The sequence below is a fragment of the Heliangelus exortis genome, chromosome 22, assembly GCF_036169615.1.
Source record: "Heliangelus exortis chromosome 22, bHelExo1.hap1, whole genome shotgun sequence".
Lineage (NCBI taxonomy): Eukaryota > Metazoa > Chordata > Aves > Apodiformes > Trochilidae > Heliangelus > Heliangelus exortis.
This window is the reverse complement of record NC_092443.1, coordinates 5,474,847-5,496,645: the sequence shown is the minus strand read 5'-3', so window position 1 is coordinate 5,496,645 and position 21,799 is coordinate 5,474,847. Positions and strand designations below refer to the sequence as shown.

The 21,799-nt window shown below is 50.1% G+C and overlaps 2 protein-coding genes across 6 annotated transcripts in view; one reads left to right on the top strand and one right to left on the bottom strand.

Annotated features, from left to right (window-relative positions):
* ASTN2 (astrotactin 2) overlaps positions 1-21,799 on the bottom strand; it is a 319,778-nt gene that overhangs the window by 91,817 nt on the left and 206,162 nt on the right. The window contains exon 17 of the mRNA XM_071766590.1: positions 2,148-2,413. Coding sequence (XP_071622691.1) covers positions 2,148-2,413 — 266 coding nt within the window. The remainder of the gene's footprint in view (positions 1-2,147; positions 2,414-21,799) is intronic.
* TRIM32 (tripartite motif containing 32) lies at positions 10,322-18,101 on the top strand. 5 transcript variants are annotated; one of them, XM_071766591.1, is made up of 3 exons: positions 10,386-10,411; positions 11,624-12,394; positions 13,239-18,101. In XM_071766591.1, exons 2-3 carry the CDS (start codon positions 12,390-12,392, stop codon positions 15,247-15,249), a joined length of 2,016 nt encoding a protein of 671 aa, XP_071622692.1. In that variant the 5' UTR covers positions 10,386-10,411; positions 11,624-12,389; the 3' UTR covers positions 15,250-18,101. The 5 variants fall into 5 exon arrangements, with proteins under 5 accessions (XP_071622696.1, XP_071622692.1, XP_071622693.1 ...); XM_071766592.1 differs by having other exon boundaries at positions 10,387-10,411; positions 11,916-12,394; XM_071766595.1 differs by lacking the exon at positions 11,624-12,394 and having other exon boundaries at positions 10,322-10,411.

The window sequence follows — 21,799 nt, the reverse complement described above, 5'->3', positions numbered from 1 at the left end:
CCTCTTGTATGAGATACAAGGGGTACAGCCAAAGTCTTCCTGAGAAATGAGTCCCAATTTAACTTCTCCAGCCTCTGCCTTGACTCCTCTGTTCCTTCTCCTCAGGCTTATGCTTCTCCTTATCCTGGTCAAGCCTAGAAGTGATCTCCAGGAATTTCTCTGGTCTCCAGTTATGGAGGTTTTCTTCCCAAAGGGTTGATGGCTCCAGATGGACAATGTTTACCCAGCAGTACCAAGGGCTCCATGCCTAAGCATGGTTGTGATTTCAAAGCCAGTAGCAGAGTCCAGATGTTGCCCAACAAGACAGGATCTTGAGGCACCAGGATCCTGGTTTTCTCAGGTGTGCTCTTTGCCATCTACTGTCTTAATGCCAACACCAAAGTGGGGATCACATCACCAACAATACATTGGATTCTTCAGCTCCATGACCAGGGACTGAAAAGCCACAAGGATAAGTCCATTCTGCACAAACAAGAGAAGGTTTCCCACCACCTTGAAGAAGAGGGATTATGGAGGTACAATGGACACATTTCACCCCAATGTGGGCCCTGTCCTGGTACCTGTCCTGGCACTTCAGGGTTGACATAAATACACAGAAGGGCTCCAGCTTGTCCTCCAGCTGCAGCTGATGGGGCCATCCCTCTGCAGGAGCCAGGGGAGGGAAGAATTAACCTGCTGCTCTTCCTTGTCCCCAGGACAAGGATACACACCAAATGAGGTTGGCAGGGCTGGGGAGACAGGTGAGGAGGAGAATGGGACCTCACAGCCAGGGCCAGAGAGGCAGGGTGACACTGCCACCTGGGCACAGGGCTAGGAAGGGGAGCTGGTGGTGAAAAGAATCCATGGAGATCCTGCTAGGTTCTGCTTGCTTTTGCCATTACCCCTTCCCTGCTGCCTGTCCTCTTGTACCCCTAAAGAAACTCCTCTTGCTGGGAAGCACAACTTTCCTGTCTGAAGGACACCAACTGCCCCATTGCTCTCCCTGAACCCTGAACACAGCTCATCTCAGCTGTGCCTTGGACATACTGATAAGAGCAGGTCAATGTCTGCACAAGAATTGCCCAGTGGGAAGAGCAGGAATGGGTGGGGAAAGGATGTAGGATGAGAAACTTGTGGGAGAAAGGGATTTGGGGAAAAAGAGCTGGAAAGAGAGAGGAAGCAAGGTAGGGAAGTCAGGCATGGCTGCCTGAAATAACCAGGAGGACAGGGAAGACAGGGAAGCAGGAATAAAATCAAGAGGCAAGCAAGGAGGGACGGTCCCCATAAGGAACTCAGGTGGCAGGAAAAACAGAAGGGCTCTTTTGCCCATGGATCTGGGAAGGTGGGGAAGAATTACTCCTGGTGGTCACACCTCCATGTGCTGGGATTGCTTCCTGACCTGCAGCCCTCTGCATCCCACTCACAGCTCTGCTCACTGACTCACTCCAAGCATCTTAATCAAATGCAGGCTCAGTGCTAATCAGTGACTCTGAGCAGGTCTGTCAGTCTGGGACTCGAGATGGGGGTCAGAGGGCTGCAGAGGGGGCAGGGAGCAGCAGCCAAAGGAGAAAGTGGGAAATCAATCTCTGGAGGATTAACACTGAAGTTCTTGCAGGAGGCAGAGGAACCCAGCCCCAGGGAAGGGTGACCTCCAGCTTGGCTGGTCCCTCCTGGAGTAACAGTGACCTCCTGTGGCTGTGGGACCGTCCCAAGAGCCTGGTGACTGTTTCTCTGCACTGACACCTTGCAAAGCCACATTGGAACTCTGCAGGGCTCTGGCCACCCCTCACGTGGCTACTGCTGAGATCTTTGAGCCGGGAGTGAGACTGAGCTCCTGAGACCCCTATTCAGGACACATCCCGCACCCTGGAGTCTGCTGTGGGTGGACACCAGGAGTGACCATGGCCCTGGATGCTCACAGTGTTACCATCATCACAGTGAGGACAGGGTGACATAGGTCTGGAAGGGCTGTAGGTGATGGACAGCAGAACCTGCCAGTTCCACCCCTGGCACTGTTCTAAAGCATTCCCCACCAAATGTGCCCATAAAAACCCTGCCCTGCTCCAGGAAACCCCCAACATTTACGCAGAGACTGAGGGAAGGCAGGCATGAGAAGTGATTAAAGCAGAATCATAGTGGTGGAATTGGTCCATCACTGGCTCACTCACCTCCCTGGTATCGTTGTCCTGGATCAGAGCATACAGGGGCACCACTCTGTTGATCTCCAGGAGAACTGGTGTAGGGCTGAGCTGCTCCTTGCCCGGGCGCCGGCACAAGTGGCAAGTGGATGGGCAGCGCCCTTTCTCCTCGCAGTGAATCTCCACACCTGAGATGAGGTGGTCATCAGACAGCATCTGTGCTGTCAGCAGCCCCGAGAGATAGGTGATGAAAGGCATGGATTTCAACTCCTTCTTGTTCCCAAGCTCGGTTGTTTCTGGTTTAGGAGAGATGGAAGAAAGCAAACAACATTAAGCAAATCTCAGCGCACTCATCTTCCCCATTGCAAACTTTACTGCAGCCAGGATAAATGGAGCTGAAAGTGTACCCAATGGGGAGCTGGAAACCAGAGAGGTCAAGGAGAGAGGAGAAAAAACAGGGCTTGCAGGTCACTGTTTGGGAGTGGGTACAAAGTGCGAGCATTTCCAGTTGAGCATTTCTAGAGTGACAGGACCCATCATGGTGTCCTTTTCTGGAACTTGTATATTCACTTCCTGCACTTCAAAATGAAACAAAACCACCCAAAAGTATCTTTACTGCCAAAGAGAAGTCTCTCCAAAGGGACCAGGTCAAAACCACAACATCAGCCCTCTACAGTCCTTAAGGTTTTTATCTTTCTCTTTTGGGTGACACATTATCCAAGCACTGAGATGGACCCAAAGGAGAGTACACCATGGGATGAAGCCTTCTGGCAGAGGGGTTAAACAGGTCCCAGAATAACCTCACCAAACAGAGAATAGTCAGAGGAGGTACCAAAACCAGACTCAACATTTGGCTTTCAGGAAATAGTCAGGCTTTTGAAACCCATTGTCAAACTTCCTGATGGTTTTAACCACAAGGAGATAAAGCAGGAGAACCTTACTTTGTTCTGCCTGGGCCAAACAGTGGCTAAGGACAAAGAAAGTATTGAACCTGGTGAGCAAAGGAGCCAGGACTTCAGTCTTTGTCCTGTACAGTTCTAGGTGAACTCTTACCTATAGATCCTGGGTTGATCCAAGAAGGAAGGCCCAACTTTCATAGCCTGGGATGGGCCTACAGAAGAAAAGCCTTCCCCCATCTTGTGTGCAAATGAGGCTCCCAACACCACCAGCTTCTGCCTCCAGCAACAGCTTCCCAATCCCAAAAAGGAGCTGCAGAGGAACCAGGACTGTCTCCATGCCATCGGCTTGCAATGACATGCAGCTGATCTGGCAAGGCACCAGTCAATTAGAAATACAAGTAAACACAATAATCATTCATCACACCCAAAACCCTTCAGGCTAGGGACAGCCCTTCCCTGCTGTCTGGCTGTCAGGGAACACTTCTGTGGGCAGGATCAAAGCCATCACGGGAAGAAGGAACAAATTCCAACCAACTCGTCTTTCAGTAGGATAAAAGGGGAGCAGTTGCTAAGATCAATTAAAACCCGGCTGTGAGGAGATCTCTCAACATCCAGGGAGATGCTGGAGTACACAGACATAGAAAATGAGGGATGGAACTGGTTCTCAGGGAGATTCTTTCCTGGAAGAGCAGCTCCAGGCAGCTCCAAGCCTCGCAAGGGAAAGCCACAAAGCCCTGATAAACTGGGTGGCTCAGAAAAAGCAAAGCTGCAAGGTGGAACCACGAGCCCCTGCTCACCTCTGGGTAAGAGCAACATTTTTCTTGGCATCACTACTAGACTACATTTAGAAGAGAAAGAAGATGATGACACTGACGTGTCTGGGATGCAGAGCTTCTTCACCAGAGCTCAGGCAGTGATTTCAGCAATGCTGCATGAGGAAGGGAGTTTTGGAGCCCTGCTTTAGGGGAGAACATAAACACAGAGCTGAAGAGAAAGTGGAATCAGTTATCTCATGATTGGCAAGAGGATATCAAACCTTCTGCCCTGAATTAGTGGCTTTAGAGCTAAGAATTATGGACCACCAGCACCAAATGCCTGGATGTGTCCTTAGCACAGGCGGTGGCTTGGCCCAAGCTTAGCTGAGGGTTGTTCTGGAGATGTGGCCTTTCTAAAAACCTTTCTGAAAATCATTGCTCAAATCACACCAACATGTGTAAGAAGACCTGGAGGCAGGGCAGCATGGTCCAGCTGCTGGAGCACCGATCTGGGAATGCCTCATTTTGCTCCAAGCTCTCTTACTCTGTGCTTCTCCCCCCCTGTCATCTGTCCTCTCTTCTCTGAAGCCCAGGACACGTGGTGCTTGTGCACACAACGCTTGTGGGCTCAGGTGTTCTTCAAGTACAAACAAGCTGTTAGGAATAGGATGAATAAGCAGAGAGAGCAACCTTCCTTGGTCCTCCTCAGTTACTGTCTGTGTTTGCAAGGAGCAAGCCAAGGCAAGTAAGGAGCAAAATAAACCTCTGAGAAAGAATTTTGCTCTGCAAGAAAGAGCTAACTCATCTCCCTGCATTGCCCCATGCTGAGGGACACTGTAAGAGCTTAGACTCAAGTGTTTGCATTAACTGCCCCTCCCAGGGATATAGATGAAGCTCTGGACATTGGGGGTCCACCAGACACCTCACTTTGAGGAAGGAGAGGATATGGCTTCCCTGAAAACAGTGGGCTAAATACAGAGAGACAGCCTCCAGCATCTATCCTGACATCAGAGCCCCTTTAGCAAGAAAAGAAAATGAACATGAGCTCATCCAATATGTTCTGCACCACTCACCACCTCCTTCACCCATCACTCCCAGGAAAGGGCACTGTAGCTGGGGGTGGTGGAGGTGGTGGGTTGAAGAGCTCTCCAGGGGGACTAGCATGAAACTGAGGGCTCCTCCTTTCTTCTGAAAGAAACCCAGATGGAGCAAAGCCATTTCAGGAACAGCAGTCATCAAATGGAGCTGCACAGGGGAAAGTGAGGAGGGCTGCAAATAGAGCAAAGTGGAAAACTCTGGGAGCAGTGCAGCTCCCCTTGCTTTGCACAGAAGATGAACCATGGAGCCTGGTGGCTCATGGTAGAATTGTCAGCAAACCAGACTTCACAGCTGAGGTGGAAATGAGTGGCTGCAGTTAATCCTCTTTATAACAGTTGAAGACCCAGTCACTCTGTCACTTTGGGGAAAAGAATTGCTTTGCAGCCTGGCTTCCTGGGGATGTAAAGGGTTACTGCAGCTGAACGCACTGGTTCAGCAAGCTGGCAAGGGATTCGTGGTGTTCCAAAGGCTCTGGGTACAACTCCAAAGGAGGAAAAGCAAATAGGATGTGGCTCAGCAGAGGGAGATGGGCTTCACTGTCAAATTGCCAGCTCTCATCCAGACGAGCACTTGGAAGTCACCAGCACCAGATAGGAATTCCTGGTGGCTTTTGTGGAACAAACTTTGTGGGCTTGAGGACAGTCCCAATGAAACAGTCACCCTGTTTCTACTATTAATACCTATCTGAAGGTAAGAGGTGCACACACAGCTTGTGAGCAAACCCCTATAGAGCCAGGGAGAGGCAGCAAGGAGGAACTGCTGCTCCTCAGCACCTTGCTCAGGGGACAGAAAGTAACAGCTCCAGGTGCCTCGTCCTTCAAAAGCTATTTCCCTGATGGAGTCTGTGCTTCCTTCTCCTTCCACCCACATCACCCACCACTCACAGCAGAGCATTATTCAGCTATTCAGATCTAGAAGGCATTTCCCCCTAAAACACACTTCCTTTCTTTCTGGACCTGCCATTGCAACTGTAGCTTGGGAAGGAAGGATCAGGGTTCCCCTGTATCCCTCTTTCCTGCTTCTGTGATGAGTTTTGCTTATCCAGAGGAGGTTTGGGTGCTAGCTTGCTGTCCTCTTGGCAAACCTGGCCATGAGCTGGAGAAAACCTGAGACTCAGTCTGGCTTTTCTTACTGAGTCACTGTACAGTGTTTGTCATTGCTGAGACCCAGCTGACTGGTGTCCTCTTCAATGAAAACAGGAGCAGCCCAACCCTATTCCTGAAGTTTCTGCTGTTGGACTGGAGAGAATCAGAACCAGACCCTGCAATGTACCATTGCAATACCATCTCCAGCTGCCAGTGAGGCCAACGGAAATGCTCCAGTTGTCTTCACTGCAAGCTGGGTCCAGTCCAGAAGAAATAAACCCTGCTTTAGCATTCAGTCCACACTGTACAAACCCCATGCAGAACTGGAGAACCTCCTAGGGCTCTCAGGTTGCTCTTGCAAAAGCTCTGCTTGGCTCCTGGGGAAGGGCTTGCAGGTGAGAACTGTTAGGGTGCTCCCTAAGTCCTGCTCTGGCAGGGGGGTGAGGCTTGGCTGCAGGGGCTGCAGTGTAGCAGTGATGAGGGCACAGGGATTCCTTATCAGCCCTCACATCTGAACATCCTTTCACTAAAGCTGCTGGCAACTCAGCTGAGTCCTGGCAACATCTGTTTGGAAGCAGAGCGCCGCGGATGTGGTTAAATGCATTACAGCAACTTGTGGGAGTTATTAGCTTGTTTGTTTGTCTGAAATATGTATTTGAAAAATATATAAAAAAAAACCAAAACAAAACCCAACAACGCAGCAAAAGAAATAAAATAAGAGCCTCCCACCAGAAGTCAAACCTTGCATAAGAAAGGGAGGATGAGGACTGCAGAGGTACTGCTTGTCTCTTGGGGTGCCTGGCTCTGGCTCTGTGCTCCACCAAGATTTAATAATCCCCCAGAACCAAGTGGCTGCCTGCACACTGCACAGGGGTCCCTGCTCGGATGCTGCAGATGCAGGTGTGGGGAAATGCTTCAAGAGTTACCAGCAGCACCTCCTGGTGCCTGGACAAGAGGGAAGCAGAGTAACACCACTAACAATAACACAAGCATAATACCTAATTCTTTGGTATTAGAGTGCTGTTTTGTTTTGAGAGATCCCAGGAGATGATGGGTTTGCTAGTGGTCCAGAATTTTATACAACACCTCTTCCAAAAGATCCCAAGTCATTCCAAAACTGGGAATCGTTCCACTTACCACAAGAATGCAGCCACATCAGGGGTAGGATGTGGTAGCTCTTCAACAGCAGAAAAGCTTGTAACAAGGAGAGAAGGCTCTCCAGCTGGAGCCAGAGAAGGAACATCAGGAGCAGACCCAGGTGGGGATTCCTCCAGGTTCATTAGGTTAACCCCAACAACACTGGTGGGCCTGATTTAGGACCTGGGCTTTGCACACCATGCAAGGAAGAGGTAATTCTGGTTCACCCCTGCTTTACACAGTCCTCTGCCTGGACAGACCTCGTGCCACCACAGGACAGAGAGGATTTATGGCCCAAGCACATCCACTGGCACAGGCTGCCTGTTTATTAGCTGGTGGAATAAAAATGCTCCATTCATTGGCAAATCCATCGAAAGGGAGTTAGAAAGAAAATCAATAGATGTGTTTGCCTGGGAATTTCTCTTGCAGTGAGATATTGTCAGTGCAGTAACCACCAGGGCTGTGAAGAGCCTGGGCAGATGAAATGCTGCCCACTTTAAACAGTGGGCAAATACTGCTTGGGGCTGTGAGGATGGCATAGAAGTAACATCCAGGGGAGCCAGCATTGCTCCTCTGTCACACACATCCCTGTGTGTCCCTGTCACTGCCCAGGGGATGTTGTGCCACACTGCCAGCAGCTCAGGCTGGCTGTGCCAAGCTGCCATGCAGTGAATCTGAGCCTCAGGCACGGGCTGGGGCAAGAGAGAGCTCATGTAGCTCCTTCACCCTTTGGGGAATCACAGAATAATCACCTTGGTTGGAAAAGATCTTCAAGATCATCAAGCCAATCCCTTCACCTAACACGGACAATTAAACCTTATTCCAAAGTATCTTTATTCTTAACTAAACCATACCCCTAATTACTATGTCTATGACTCTTAATACCTTCAGGGATGGTGACTCCCATGGCCCTGAGCAATGCCCGGTAACCCTTTCAGTGAAGAAATCCTTCCTAACATCCCTCCTAACATCCCAGAATGCAGCCATCCCATGGCCTGGCATCCAGCCTGGGAATGTTGGATGAAGCCATGGGCACAGCCTGTCCGGGAAGGACACAGAAGGGTGCAGAATGGGGGGCTGCAAGCACCCACAGGGATGTGCCGGTGGGACCCCCGGAGCAGGCGGGGTGGGGACCCTGGCAGGGTGCGGGATGCGGGGCACTGCCAGGTCCTGGCTGCGGGGCAGTTGTGTCCATCCCGGTCCGTGAGGACCTGCTGCCCTCTGGTGGCACCCGGCAGGATGGCTCTTGGGCTGCGGAGCCAGCACCGCTCCTTCTGTCGCCGTCACCCCGCAGCCCCTCCGCCGGGACCCCCCGCGGGGACTCATGGCTCGGGAAGCCCCGATCCTCGGAATCCAACCCCAAAGCCAAACACCCCCGAGTTCCAGCACCGGGTATCTCCTGAACATGACGCTTTGGGACCCTTTTTCTCTCTCCACGATGTCCCGGGAGCTTCACGCTGCCACCCACCTCTGCCCTCCTGCAGTCTCCCTCCCTCCACAACCCCCCCCCGGTGCTCTGACTGCTGCTCCCAGCCAATTAACCTGGCTCAATTAAACACAGCCCCTATGGAGTCTCCGTGCCCCACTGCCCAGCCACAAGGAGTGGCCAGAACCACTGCTGTGCTGGTGGTCCAGTGGCACCCATGTCCCTGCTCCTGGGAGCCTCACTGCCCTGGGGCTGATCCCCAAGACACCAGCAGGGACAGTTCAGGGGGTGACCACCTCAGGTTGGACAGGCAGGCTCAGGGGAAACCTCAGCTCCAGATGAGACAACACATGGGGTGTCCAAGATCCATCAAGCTTAGACATGGGATGGCCACCAGTGAGGACCAGCCCCATGGAACGTGACACCTTGCCCAGAAGTCAGGGCTTACAGCCTCCCCATTCTCCCTGTCATGGCACAAAGTCCCTGCAGTCCAACATGCTGGGCAGTTATAACCTCTAAGCAAACTCAGAGAGTCCTTTGTTCCATCCCAGAATCCATTAAAAGCTTATTTCCTTATTCCTATCATTGTTTTCCCTTCACACTGCAGTGTAGGTGCCCTCGAGAAATCTGCCAGACTACCCTGTTCTACACTAACATCCACTTTTGAGTTAGTGAAAAAATATTGCAATACGAAAAAATTCTGTGTCAGTGCTGAAAACAAATCAGCAACCAACTAAAAACATTTCCCTGGTGATGCCAGGAGCTGGGAGTGAACCCCAGGTTCCCTCCCCAGGCACACCATCACCTCACGGTGATGCCCAGAGGGGTCCCACTGCAGTTTGCTGCTCAAGGTCTGAAGCACAGTGTTAAAAAAAAAAAAAAAAAAAAAAAAAATCATAAATATCACTCCTTTTTTTTAGCAGCCTTGGTCAGGCTTTGCATCACCTGCTCTCTCTGTCTTTGAGAGCATCCACTGCCCACGTTGTTGTCCCCCATTGCTGGCTGGGTGTAGATCCCTTCCAGCTGAACTACTCTGTTCTACTGTAAAGAAAAAAAAAGAAAAAAAAAATCATCCAAGACAGAAGGTGGGAAGAATTGCTGCATTATGCTGTTGCCTTCCTCAGTGCTGCTTGGCAGCTGCTGGAGCAGGTGAAAAATTGTGCTGCAGCTTTCACTGGAAGTGTCCCCACAGCACCCGGAGACACCGGCACAGAGGGTGCGTGCAGGGCTCAAGGGACAAGGCTCAACTCAGGGTTCACCTCCTCCCCAGGCAGCAAACTCCTCCCAGCACTCCAGACTCGTCCTTGCAGATCAACCACCCCTCCAGCTGGGCTGACACCGGGACACCGGGGACACTGCCTGGCTGCTGCTGGTGGCACTGGTGACACCGCGGCCGTGGCACTGGTGGCGTGTGAAGGACACGGTTCCCCTGGGCCGGGGCTTCTCCCCACTCCCACAGAGGGAGCCCCAAGCCCCAACACATCCTCTGATGCGCTGGGCAGCCCATGGGGTCACAGTAAAGCTCGGGGTGGCCAAAGGAAGCTGAGAACGAGACCCGAGGTACTGACAGCTCCTGCACCACCCCAATGGACACCGGAGCGGAGCCACGGCCCCGCGGTCAGACCCTCACAGGTCAGGAATGCAGGCAGGAGGGAAAAGGCAGGAGGAAAACGATTGCTCCTGTGCTGAGGAGCTGTGGCCATCAGCCCCGCACGGCTGTACCGCAGCCGCCATCCTCTGCCCCCCCCCCCCTCTTCCCTCCCGACCCCGCTGCCCTCCCGCTCCCCCCCCCGGGGACTCCATATCCCGGCAGGCTCCGCGGCGATGACGTCACGGCGCCACGGCGGCGCGGGGCAGGCCGGGGAGCAGCGCGCGTACCGGCGGCGGCGGGCAGGTAGGGCGCGCCCGGGGCCCGCGGCAGCAGCGGCGCCCCCTGGCGGCGGGGCGGGGGCTGCGGGTCCGGAGCCCACCCGGGAAGATTGGGGGGGGGGACAGGACCGGACCGAACCGGGCCGGATCGGGCCACCGCTCCGCGACTCCGCCTCCGCGGTACGGGCGCTGCCGGGTGGCGGGGTACGCGCTCCCCCGCCCGTCAGAACCCCTCGGTAGCCGCGCCGGGGTGGGTCCGCCCCGCCGAGCCCCTTCCCCTGGGCTGCGGATGCTCCGGGGTGGAGGGGTGGGGGAGGCAGGAGGGGTCCTGGGGGTCAAAGGCGCCTTTTGGACCCAGCTCCGCGTCCTGACAGCTGGGCCCACTGCGGCCCATTGGGTGCCTCCGGGACGGGGCAATCGCGACAGCAAAGCGGGGCTGCTGCTCCGAGCCCAAAGGCTGCGGGAGAAACATCCCCGATCCGGACCCGGACCCGGACCCGGACCCGGACCCGGACCCGGACCCGGACCCGGACCCGGACCCGGACCCGGCGGCCGCGCGGCTCCTGGAGCTGCCCCTGAAACGCTGAAAGTCAAAAAACGCTGCAGGGAGAAGCCAGGACACGGGTTTTGCAGCTTTTCCCTCTTATTTTAACTGGTTAATGCCCCAGGCTGGGAATTACAGGTGCAGCTCCTTGCCTCTCCACACTGCCCAACTGAAAAATTACAGAAACTGCGATTTTATTCCTATTCTAAATAAAAGGAAGGGAAACCAGGGTAATTTGCAGTTTTCCAGCTTGATCCTCAGCTGAGGCTTTCAGAGGAAATGCCTCGGGAAGGACGATATGCAAGAATAACTCACTGATAAGGAAACTTCCACGGAGGCACGATTGAATGCAAGATAAAGATGCAGGTGCAGCTGTAAAAATAATTTCCCATTTGTAAGGTGCATGCTGGCATTCCAGCAACACAGGGTTAGTTATGAATTAGAGTGTTGTACAAATCACCTGTCTAAAACCTGAGTGTAACTTACAACCCCCCCACCACCATTGTTCTTTAATGAAAATACCTGTTTTAGAGATAGCTTTTTATGTAACTTTCAGTATCTGGTGTCTGCTGCTCCCTCATGTTTCCCTGAGCAAGTCTTTTGACATTTCCAAGGAAAATGAGAATAATGGATCTGGTGCTCTGTGTTTCATTTTTAAAGATCTTTTTAAAATACAGATTTTCTGTCCCTCAGAGGCAGGTTTCTGATCTGTGTGGCTGTGCCCAGGCTTCTGCTTCCCCAACTGAGTTCTATGTTGATAATAAAAGGGAAGCACTTTTTATGCCAGCACCCAGAGTGCCCTTGCACCCCAAGGACCAGGGGTGTGATCCTCTTCCTGCCACCATCAAACCAAAGATGAGATCCCAGCCTGGGACTTGGAAGCTGCTCCACCACTGAAGCCCCTCCTGAAATATTGGGCTTTAAAGAACTCTGAACTGCATCTGATAAATTAAAATGATTTTGTCTTCTCTCTCTGAACATAAAGGACTCCACTGCAGCTGTCATCTTCCACTTGAGCAAATGGTAAACTGAAACAGAGTGAAGGTTTCTCTCTGGGATGCTCCTGAGGATGGAGCAGGCAAACCCAGCAGGGCAGCACAAGTGCTGCATGCACGAAGCCATTATTCAGAAGGAGCTGTCTGCTCACATTCCTCAGTGACTGGCTCTTCATTTTAGAGACTTAACAACTTCCTTCTCCTCCCTCTTCCCCTAGAAGAAATGTTTTCTTCCCCATTCCTTTTGAATGGCTAAGAAATACGACAGCAAAGGTATTGAAACCCAGTCTGCTGAATAATAACCTAATGATGTGAACCCTCTTCTGTTCCTTTTGAACGGATGGCTGCTTCAGCAAGAGAGCTGCTGGGATCTGCTCCCTGCTGTGAGGGATGCAAGGAAGGAGAAACCTGGATGGAAGCTGAACAGCAGCCAGAGTGGTAGGAGACTGAAGCAGAAGAGAAGAATGAGGTCAACGCTGCAAGATAGTGAAATAAGGAGAAATTATATGCAATTAAGCTAAGTTGAAGAACTAACAGTAAACACTTGCAGTTTTGTATTAATTGGAGTTGTCTGATAGCTCCATTATTGCTAATGCCTGCTAGAACACTGCTGTGTTAAGTTGTGTTCTATTTGCATGCTGAAGTATGATGTAGCATGGCAGAGGTTAATGAAATCCACCAGAGGAAAATCTTTGCTGTGTGTTTTCAGTGTGTACAGCCAGTCCCAGAAGGAGTAGAAGCTGAAAAATCATTCCTTCCAGTTTCACTTTCTGGCAAACATATAAAACCTTGAAAATTTGTTTTGGTTATCTAGAAAAGTAAAGTAAAACAACCACATTTATTTTGTCCCTATCTGATGTCACATCTGAATGCAGGTCTCCAGAGGTGATGTATTAATGTCCTAAAGTGTTGCACCATCTGGTTTCTCTTTTGATATGCAACATTTGGTTGGTTTCATCTCCCTGGGTTTCTGTAAATTATGCAAACTTAGAGGCTTGGCAGTGGGAGATGGGCACCATGAGTCAGTCATCAATATCTATTGGGCTTCCTTATTGCTGCCATTATACTTCTTTCAGTTGTACTTATAAATTTTTCAAGTGAATAATTCATCACACTAGGAGCTTCAAGTTAGTTTTGGAGTTTGCCCACTCTGAGATTAGCTGTGAATAATCCATCCTTTCTGAATGTGGGAAGAGGTAACTGGGCTTCTTTATTCCAGGGTTAGGTGATAAATCAGAAATAAATTGCATGTATTTGTAACTGCTGGTGATGACATGAATCACATTTCCTTTTTTTTTTTTCTTTTGGGACAGAATTGGAACACCTTGGAATAAATGCAACTGCAAGACTTTGCACCAGCTAAAGCTGCCTTGGAAAGCCATGGCTGCTGCTCCTCATCTCAACTCGGATGCACTCCGAGAGGTCCTGGAGTGCCCTATTTGCATGGAGTCCTTCACTGAGGAGCACCTGAGACCCAAGCTCTTACACTGCGGGCACACCATCTGCAAACAGTGCTTGGAGAAACTCCTGGCAAACAGCATCAACGGGATACGCTGTCCCTTTTGCAGCAAAATCACCCGGATCACAAGCTTAGCTCAGCTGACTGACAATCTCACTGTGCTGAAGATCATAGACACTGCTGGCCTGGGGGAGGTGGTGGGTCTTCTCATGTGCAAGGTCTGTGGGAGAAGGTTGCCAAGACACTTTTGCAAGAGCTGTAGCTTGGTTTTATGTGAACCCTGCAAGGAGACATCACACATGCCCCAAGGACACAAAGTGATTGCTATCAAAGAGGCTGCTGAAGAGCGTAGGAGGGAATTTGGGACGAGGCTTGCCAGACTTCGGGAGCTCATGGGTGATCTGCAGAAGAGAAAAGCATCTCTGGAAGCTGTTTCAAGAGACCTGCAGTCGAGGTACAAAGCAGTTCTGCAAGATTACAGCAAAGAAGAGCGCAAGATCCAGGAAGAGCTGGCCAGGTCACGCAAATTCTTCACCACCTCTTTGTCTGATGTGGAGAAGGTGAATAATCAGGTCATGGAGGAGCAAGCTTATCTGCTGAACTTAGCAGAAGTGCAGATAATGTCTCGCTGTGACTATTTCCTTGCCAAAATAAAGCAGGGAGATATTGCTCTCTTGGAGGAGGCAGCAGACGAGGAAGAACCAGAACTGACAAACAGCCTCCCAAGGGAGCTGACACTTCAAGAAGTTGAACTCCTTAAGGTGAGCCACGTGGGACCACTGCAGATCGGGCAGGTGGCAAAGAAACCCCGGACTGTTAACTTGGAGGAATCACTCATGGAAACTGCAGCCTCCTCATCGGTGTCGTTTCGGGAGCCTGACTTGGTGCAGGAAGAGGTCAGCTACACCCCCAGCTCCTCACCAGCCAAGCCGAGGATTCCCGAAGCGGCCACCAGCATCCAGCAGTGTCACTTCATCAAGAAGATGGGCTCCAAGGGCAGCCTGCCAGGGATGTTCAATCTCCCTGTCAGCCTCCACGTCACCCAGCAAGGTGAGGTGCTCGTGGCAGACCGAGGCAACTTCCGAATCCAGGTTTTTACCCGCAAGGGCTTCCTGAAGGAGATCCGCCGGAGCCCGAGCGGCATCGATAGTTTCGTCCTGAGCTTCCTTGGAGCAGATTTGCCCAATCTGACTCCCCTCTCTGTCACCATGAACTGCCACGGCCTGATAGGTGTGACTGACAGCTACGACAACTCTGTCAAGGTGTACACCATGGATGGGCACTGCGTGGCGTGTCACCGGAGCCAGCTCAGCAAGCCCTGGGGCATCACAGCCCTCCCGTCAGGGCAGTTCGTGGTGACCGACGTGGAAGGTGGGAAACTCTGGTGCTTCACAGTGGACCGTGGGGTCGGGGTGGTGAAGTACAGTTGCTTATGCAGTGCAGTGCGCCCCAAGTTTGTCACCTGTGATGCCGAGGGGACCATCTACTTCACCCAAGGGCTGGGGCTCAACCTGGAGAACCGGCAGTACGAGCACCATTTAGAAGGAGGTTTTTCCATCGGTTCCGTCGGCCCGGATGGGCAGCTGGGACGCCAGATCAGCCACTTCTTCTCTGAGAATGAGGATTTCAGGTGCATCGCTGGGATGTGTGTCGATGCCAGGGGAGACCTCATTGTTGCTGACAGCAGCCGTAGGGAAATCCTGCATTTTCCTAAAGGAGGTGGCTATAATGTCCTCATCCGGGAAGGACTCACCTGCCCGGTCGGTATTGCCATTACTCCCAAAGGACAGCTGCTGGTGCTGGACTGTTGGGATCACTGCATTAAGATCTACAGTTACCATCTGAGAAGATATTCCACCCCTTAAAGGTGTGGCTCTAAGCAAAGCCTGCTTTGGCAGCAGAGATTCTTCCAGCCTCACTGGAGTCTGATGGGAACCAGTGTTGAGCATTCAGGATAACTGTGCCATAAATGAAGGAGGTTCACCCTAGAGGTCATCGTGTTTTGTGTTTAGAAACAAAATAGCTTCTGTGGTGGTAGTCTGCTTTTTCTTCTCTTTTGTTTCTCATTTTTACTTTTATAAAATCTGTACAATAAAAAAGAACAAGCGGGAGGGAAAGGATCCATCCTTCTGGAGCACTGGTTCCTTGCTAAGTGACTGGTCACTCCATAAACCTTCTCACCTCCTTTAGCCACAGCTTCCAGCTTCAACAGCTGTATCTATCTTTGTGCCATAAACACTGACTGACTGCTTTAAATCACCTTCCCTTGGAGAACTAGAGAGGCAATCCTCTTCTTGCTGTGGTGCTCACAAGGAACTGGGTAGCAGTTGTCTGGGCAACTACTACAGAAAGCAATTTCTGATTGTAGCACTGCATAAAACAAAATAGCCCTCTTAAACTGCAGGGAGATGGAACTTTTACTCTCAAACTGGTGAGGGAAGGTTTGGTTTTCTCTCTCCTTTTTTTTCTGGTATTCAGGAGATAGCCCCTGTTGTGCCATTTGTGAAATGTGTCTGTTCAATGTGAAGTAAGTACTGTGCAATCATGAAAGACTGAGCCAAGCCAGAAAGCTGCCCTCTGATGGCAACAGGGTTTTTATTACTACTTGGAGTTCTCCTAGGTAGAATGGGGTAAAAAAGGGAGGGGGGTGGAAGAACAAACCAAACAAACCAGGGGAAACCTACAGTTGATGTTCACTGTTGTGTTATTAAATGTATCCTGGGAACTGTCTTAGGAAAGTGTCTGGTAGCTAAAGCTTCCTGGGGGAGGAGGGAAGGGCTGGGGGATTGTAATACATGAGATGAAATGCAAAATATCAGATGTTCACCTGCACTCCAAACCATTGCATTTCGTGATGGGCTTCCACTCATCTACACTTCCTGCTCTGGTGGGGATGGGACAGTTTTGCTTTTTTTTTTTTTTTTTTTTTTTTAATATTTGGAAGCATGACCATTGGTGAATTGTTGCCTTTTTTTTCCCTTGCACAGCAGAATGCTACATCCCTAACTTTTTTTTTTTTTTTTTTTTCCTAATGGCACTAGCAGGCACCAGAGTTCATGTTCATCACAGCTTTGGGCCAAATGAAGCACAAAACTGCAGCTGTGTGAACCAAGGCCCCCACAGTGCTACTCTCCTGGCTGATAAATGTGTACCTCAGTGTGGTGCTGCTTGCCTAGAATAGTTTATTGAAGAAAAGATGCATTTAAATAGGGCACAGTGGTAGCATGTTAATCTGCCACAAATAATAGTTACACTGCAGTGCATTTATTTGTTGCTACCAACAATGTCATTGCAAATTTGGGGCCACAACAGGCAATATAAAAGCTGATTTTATGGTGGCTGCCATGTTACAGAAGACTGTACGCTGCTTGTGCTTCAACATGTATGCAACAGGTGATTTTTATTTTTTTTTTTTTTTGAAGCTCCCACCTACTTTCCTCTAGGGAAATAGAAAAGTAAAACTGGCCTCAGAGCTGCAGCCAGTTGTTTGGCAGTTACGTGGAAGAAGTGCTGGGGGTAGATCTTGGAATTTTGCTTTTTTCCCCTCTCCCTATTCTGCTCAGCCAAGATGCTGAAGATGGCCAGCACAACACCCTGCTGGGGAATGGAGGTGATGGAGGTGCCCATCCATCCTGGTAAGAAAATAACATTTCCTCACCAAAAATAAGCTGGAAAAAAAGGTTGTGGAGAAGGGAGTAGGAGCTAAGACACTACCATGGAAGATGGTGCTGAGGGAGCCCAAGAGAGCTGAACCCCCCTTCCCTCCAGAGCTGCTCTGTGTGTTTGCCTGTAATTATTGACATTCTCTGCTTTTTTTGGGTGGGAGGGAACAATTGCCTAAGGTATGTTACAGCAGTTTGGGGAGCAGATCTCATCTTGTATGTATGTTTTTGGGAGATGAGAACTATTACTGGGCCTTTCTGCAGTTAATTACATTGTAACTCAAGGCATTTTTTTCCAGTGTTGTGGTAATGGCAGTTCCTCTCCTACTGATCTCTTTTAAACATTTCTCCTAAGAACTGCTCCAAGCAGGAAGCTACCATGGACCTGAATAATTGAAGCAATATTATCTGTGATAACATGTACCTCGCTCATTTTCTGTTCCAATGGATTTTCTGTTTTTTTTTTGTTTTTTGTTTTTTGTTTTTTTTTTTTTTTGCAATAAACATCACTCTACTACTCTACTATCAATAACATTTCCTGGAGTGCTTGAAGGGACATAAAAGCCAGTCCAGCAAACGGAGCAGCTGGTTACCTCAGCCTGTTCCTGGTTACACAGTTCAAACAAAGCATCTGTTACCTGTTTCTCACTCAGAGATTCAAAGAAATAACACTGCCTGGTGATGCACTGGCAGGCCAGGACACTGCCAGCAGCACCTAAGGGGGGTTTCACCTCCAGCTCTTCCTCTAGTCCTGGGATTCAGGAAGAAAAAGGGAAAAAAACCAAGAAACCTGCTGTCCCTTGCCCAGGGAGCCCACATCCTCTAAAAAACTCAACAAGTGACTGTGAGCTGATTTTTCAGAGCTGTGTTTCTTGCTGTGATGCCCCCACACAATGTTGTGATCATCTGCCAAATGAGATGAAATGGAGTAATTAAGGATTGTGATGAAATAGTTTGGCTTCTGCTCTCTACCTGGAAAAAGAGCTTGTCTGGTTTTACGTATGTGTTTGGGTTTTAAAGAGGGTGTAATAAAGGAAAAATTGATCCAATTAAAATCACATTGCAAATGGCTAATTTTCTTATTAAAAACACTTCATCTCCTCCCTTTGGTGGCAGATTGTTTCTAATGGCTGCTGGGGATTCGACTTGGGAGCAGAGGGGCTCTGTGAGCACTTTTATGCTCTCAGGGTGTGGAGGATAAATCTGATCTCCCTGGCAGGTCTCACGTAATTTTATCTGATGCTTCCCTACCCACCTCATAAACAAATATCAGACTTTTGGACCCTAATTCATGCTGATAGTCCCACAGGAGCTATAGCTGACTTTTCACTCTACCTGACAGCCAGTGTTGGAAAGGTTTGGTCCAAATGCACTGGCACCAAGCACTCAGTAGCAGGGGATGGAAGCCCTCAGCCAGAGGGCTTCAGCACTCACATCCCTGGCTAAGAAAGGGGCCACAGAGGTGACACCTTTGCTAGGGCTGCTGGGAGGGTTCACCCATGATTCTGGGTAGTTTTGATAAATGCTGCAAAAAAATCATATTAGAAGTGGTGTATTTAGGGGGTGCCAAGGGAGCCAAGCTGTTTGCTGCTCAGAATCCAAAGGCATCAGTAGGTCCTGCTGGTCCCTGGGCCTGCACCCAACTGGTTTGCTGGTCTGAGTGAAGGTTTTTGGGCTCATCTCAGATAGGGAGCAGCTCCTTTTACAGACACAGGCTGCTGGGTTATCAAAAAGATCTTATACTGGCAGCACCACTGCCATGATGATGCTGTCAGACCTATCCTGCTGCTGCTGCAGAAGTTCTGATTTCTTAGAGTAGCAGCAACAAAGCCTTGAACACTGGTTCTGGGTAGGGCTTCCAAGGGGAGGAAATCCTGCTCCTGAATCAAAGGGGGCAGAGCTACAAAAATAAGAATACAGCCAGATGCCCCGAGTCTTCTCTATTGAATAGCTTAAGTGATTTTTTCTGGGTCATTACTCAATGCAAGGATTTAAAGTTATTTCATTTTGCACAACTAATTACTCAACTTGCCTGGCAATTTTGGATTACAATGAGCAGTGCATGAGGTCGTTTAGCAGACTGAGTCACAGCACATATTTTAGTCTAAACTAAATTTCACAGCTAGATTGTTTGGGTTTTTTTTTTTCCTTCTCTGAACAAAATGTCAAAATCTGAGGCTTTGGAATCAATGTAACAACATAAATGGCAAGCAGTGAGAGTGTTGGGAAGGTAAGAGTGTTTGTTCAGAGGAGCAGATCTCAAGGACAGGGAAATTCTTTACATTTTACTTCTGATCAAGCAGGTATAAGGGAAAGCCATCATCTCCTTGAACAGATGCAAAACTTGCCTTCCAGCTTTCTTAATTCACCTGATTGTGTTTATGAAATGAAAACTAAAGGATCCCATGGACTAGTTCTATTGTAATCACTTTACAGCACTACCAGACCTGAATGAGACCTTGAGAGGACAGAAGGGACCCACAGCCCCTGCTCAGAAGAACATGGATTGCTGTTCTAGCAGAGCTCAAGGCTGTAAGCTTAAAATGCCTCACATTTTATTAAGATCAGCTGCTAAGAATGCATGAAAACCTCCTAAAGGTAAATACAGCCAGTAACATATGGTCCAAGAGAAGAGGAAAGTATGGGAGAGGCTGTTGGGCAGAAAGCCTTAGGAAATAGGATAGGATCTGTCAGGGCACAGCCCTTCCATGGGCTGCTTTAATAAATTATCTGTTTCTGTGTTAAGAAATACTAGATGGTTAGCTGAAATAAGTTTTAAATGGAATTAATCACTTAATAAGTCAGCATTAGGATGCAGGGGTTACAGAATGTCACATAGAGAATGTCACACCATTTGGTACCCTGGGTGTTCAGCATTACTTAGCAGGAGGAAGGGACTGCTCCCAGCAGTTCCAGTCTCGGGGTGTTTGCCAACTCCTGACTGGTGCATGGGTGCTCAGGCAGCAGTTTTTCCCTTAGCAACTGGGAGGGAACATCTGCCACATCTGTAGCAGCCACTTTAACAGCCCAGCTTGCTGAGCTCCCCGTGTGGCAGTGACTTCAGCCAAGGAAACTCGAGAGAATCACAGGATATGTGAGAAAAACCAACATTTCACTCACAGCAGACATAAAGCACCACTGCAACCTCACAGATGGGGCATGAAACCTTTGCATCTCCTTCACCCTTGCACATCAGGACCTTTCTCACTCCTCCAGGTCCTTGGTGGTGAGGGAGAGGAGCTCCCACAGCCCATGTGCTCCTCAGCAGCAGCTCTCCACCAACACACCCTTTCTTTTTCCTACTTTTCCCAGCTGGAGAACAGAAGTCTCCCACGCTGAGCCTCAGTGCAGTCTGCACTGTGTGAAGGGAAAGAGTTGTCAGTCAAACACTTGACAAGATGAGACCCTCCACATTACTGCTGATAACATCTCCATTTTCTCAAAGTGCTGAAGCACTCGCAGACATTTGTTCTGCATTTTGTGGATTGCAGTGGGAGACAGCAAGCTAGAATAGCTCCTGGGGAAATCCCACCAGGGCTGTCAGATTTTGCTGTCAGAGAAGCTCTTCCCTTTTCCTAACCAAACTCTCCTCCTCATCATCCAGACAGACTGAGGAGGCAGACAGAAAAAAGATGTCTGATAAACTTGTAGCAGGGATGGACAGGGTCCTGAACAGGTGGATCTGCAGGACAGTGAGCTGTCTCTCTTCCCTCCTATTTATTTTGTGAATCTCTTTGTGGTGGACTGATCCCAGCCCCTACCTCCAGTTTTATCACTGGCCATGCCATTAAACAGTGTGGAAGAGCCCAGTTTGGGTCAGCAGCCCTGGCTGTGTCCCCTCCCAACATCTTGCCCACCCCAACCTACTCCCTCTGGGGACAGAGAGGAAGCCTGGAGGCTGTGCAAGCACTGCCCAGCAGCAGCCTGGGGGTGTCAGCCACACTGGCTTAGCCACAAATCCAAAGCACAGCACCATGAAGTCAGTTCAACCCATCCTGGCCAGGCCCAGCACATCCTTACATGCAACCTGAGGTGGATGGGGATGTCACCTTTGTCCCAGCTGCCACACAAAGATGCTCACACAATCTCACTGAGGTGCTGCCAACATTCAATTCTGGCTTTAACAGGGGAGAAAACCAATGCAGGCTCCCACAGCACAGATCAATGCCTGGGTCAGTCTCAAGGTCCCTGCTCAGAGGGCATTCCAAGGAGTGAAAGCATCGCTTGGCCGCACAGAGCGGAAGCAGGCAGCCCCAAAAATGGGCTTTTAATCACTCTGTATGAATTGAGCTTTGGTTTGGTTTGCTCACAGGCTAACACCATTCCTAGAGAGGAGCCTGGGGGATATTTCCATGCCTGCTCTGGCAGGAGCACAGTGCTCAGTGTGCCGTGGCCATGCTCTCATTGGAAGGATTGACTCCTGCAAATCCTCAGCAACAGCAGCAGGCAGCTCCCTTGCCTCCCCCCAGCACACACCTTATCACCTTGCAGGAGCAAGAGGAACATTTTGCATTTCTCCAGGCAGAGCAGCCAGCAAACATCCCAACAGGGCAGCAGGGCCAGGCAGAGAGAACACACCAACTTTTTCCTGTCCCTGGTGAGAGCCGGATCACTTTCTCCTTGGCTGCAGGCACCGACCCACGGCAGGGGCTGCCGTGCAGGCTGCTCCAGCTCGGCACAGAGCCAGCGCCTGGCCCGGTGCTTTGCAGTGAGCCCGGTTGCCAGCAGAGCAGTCTCCTCCTCCAAAGCATGT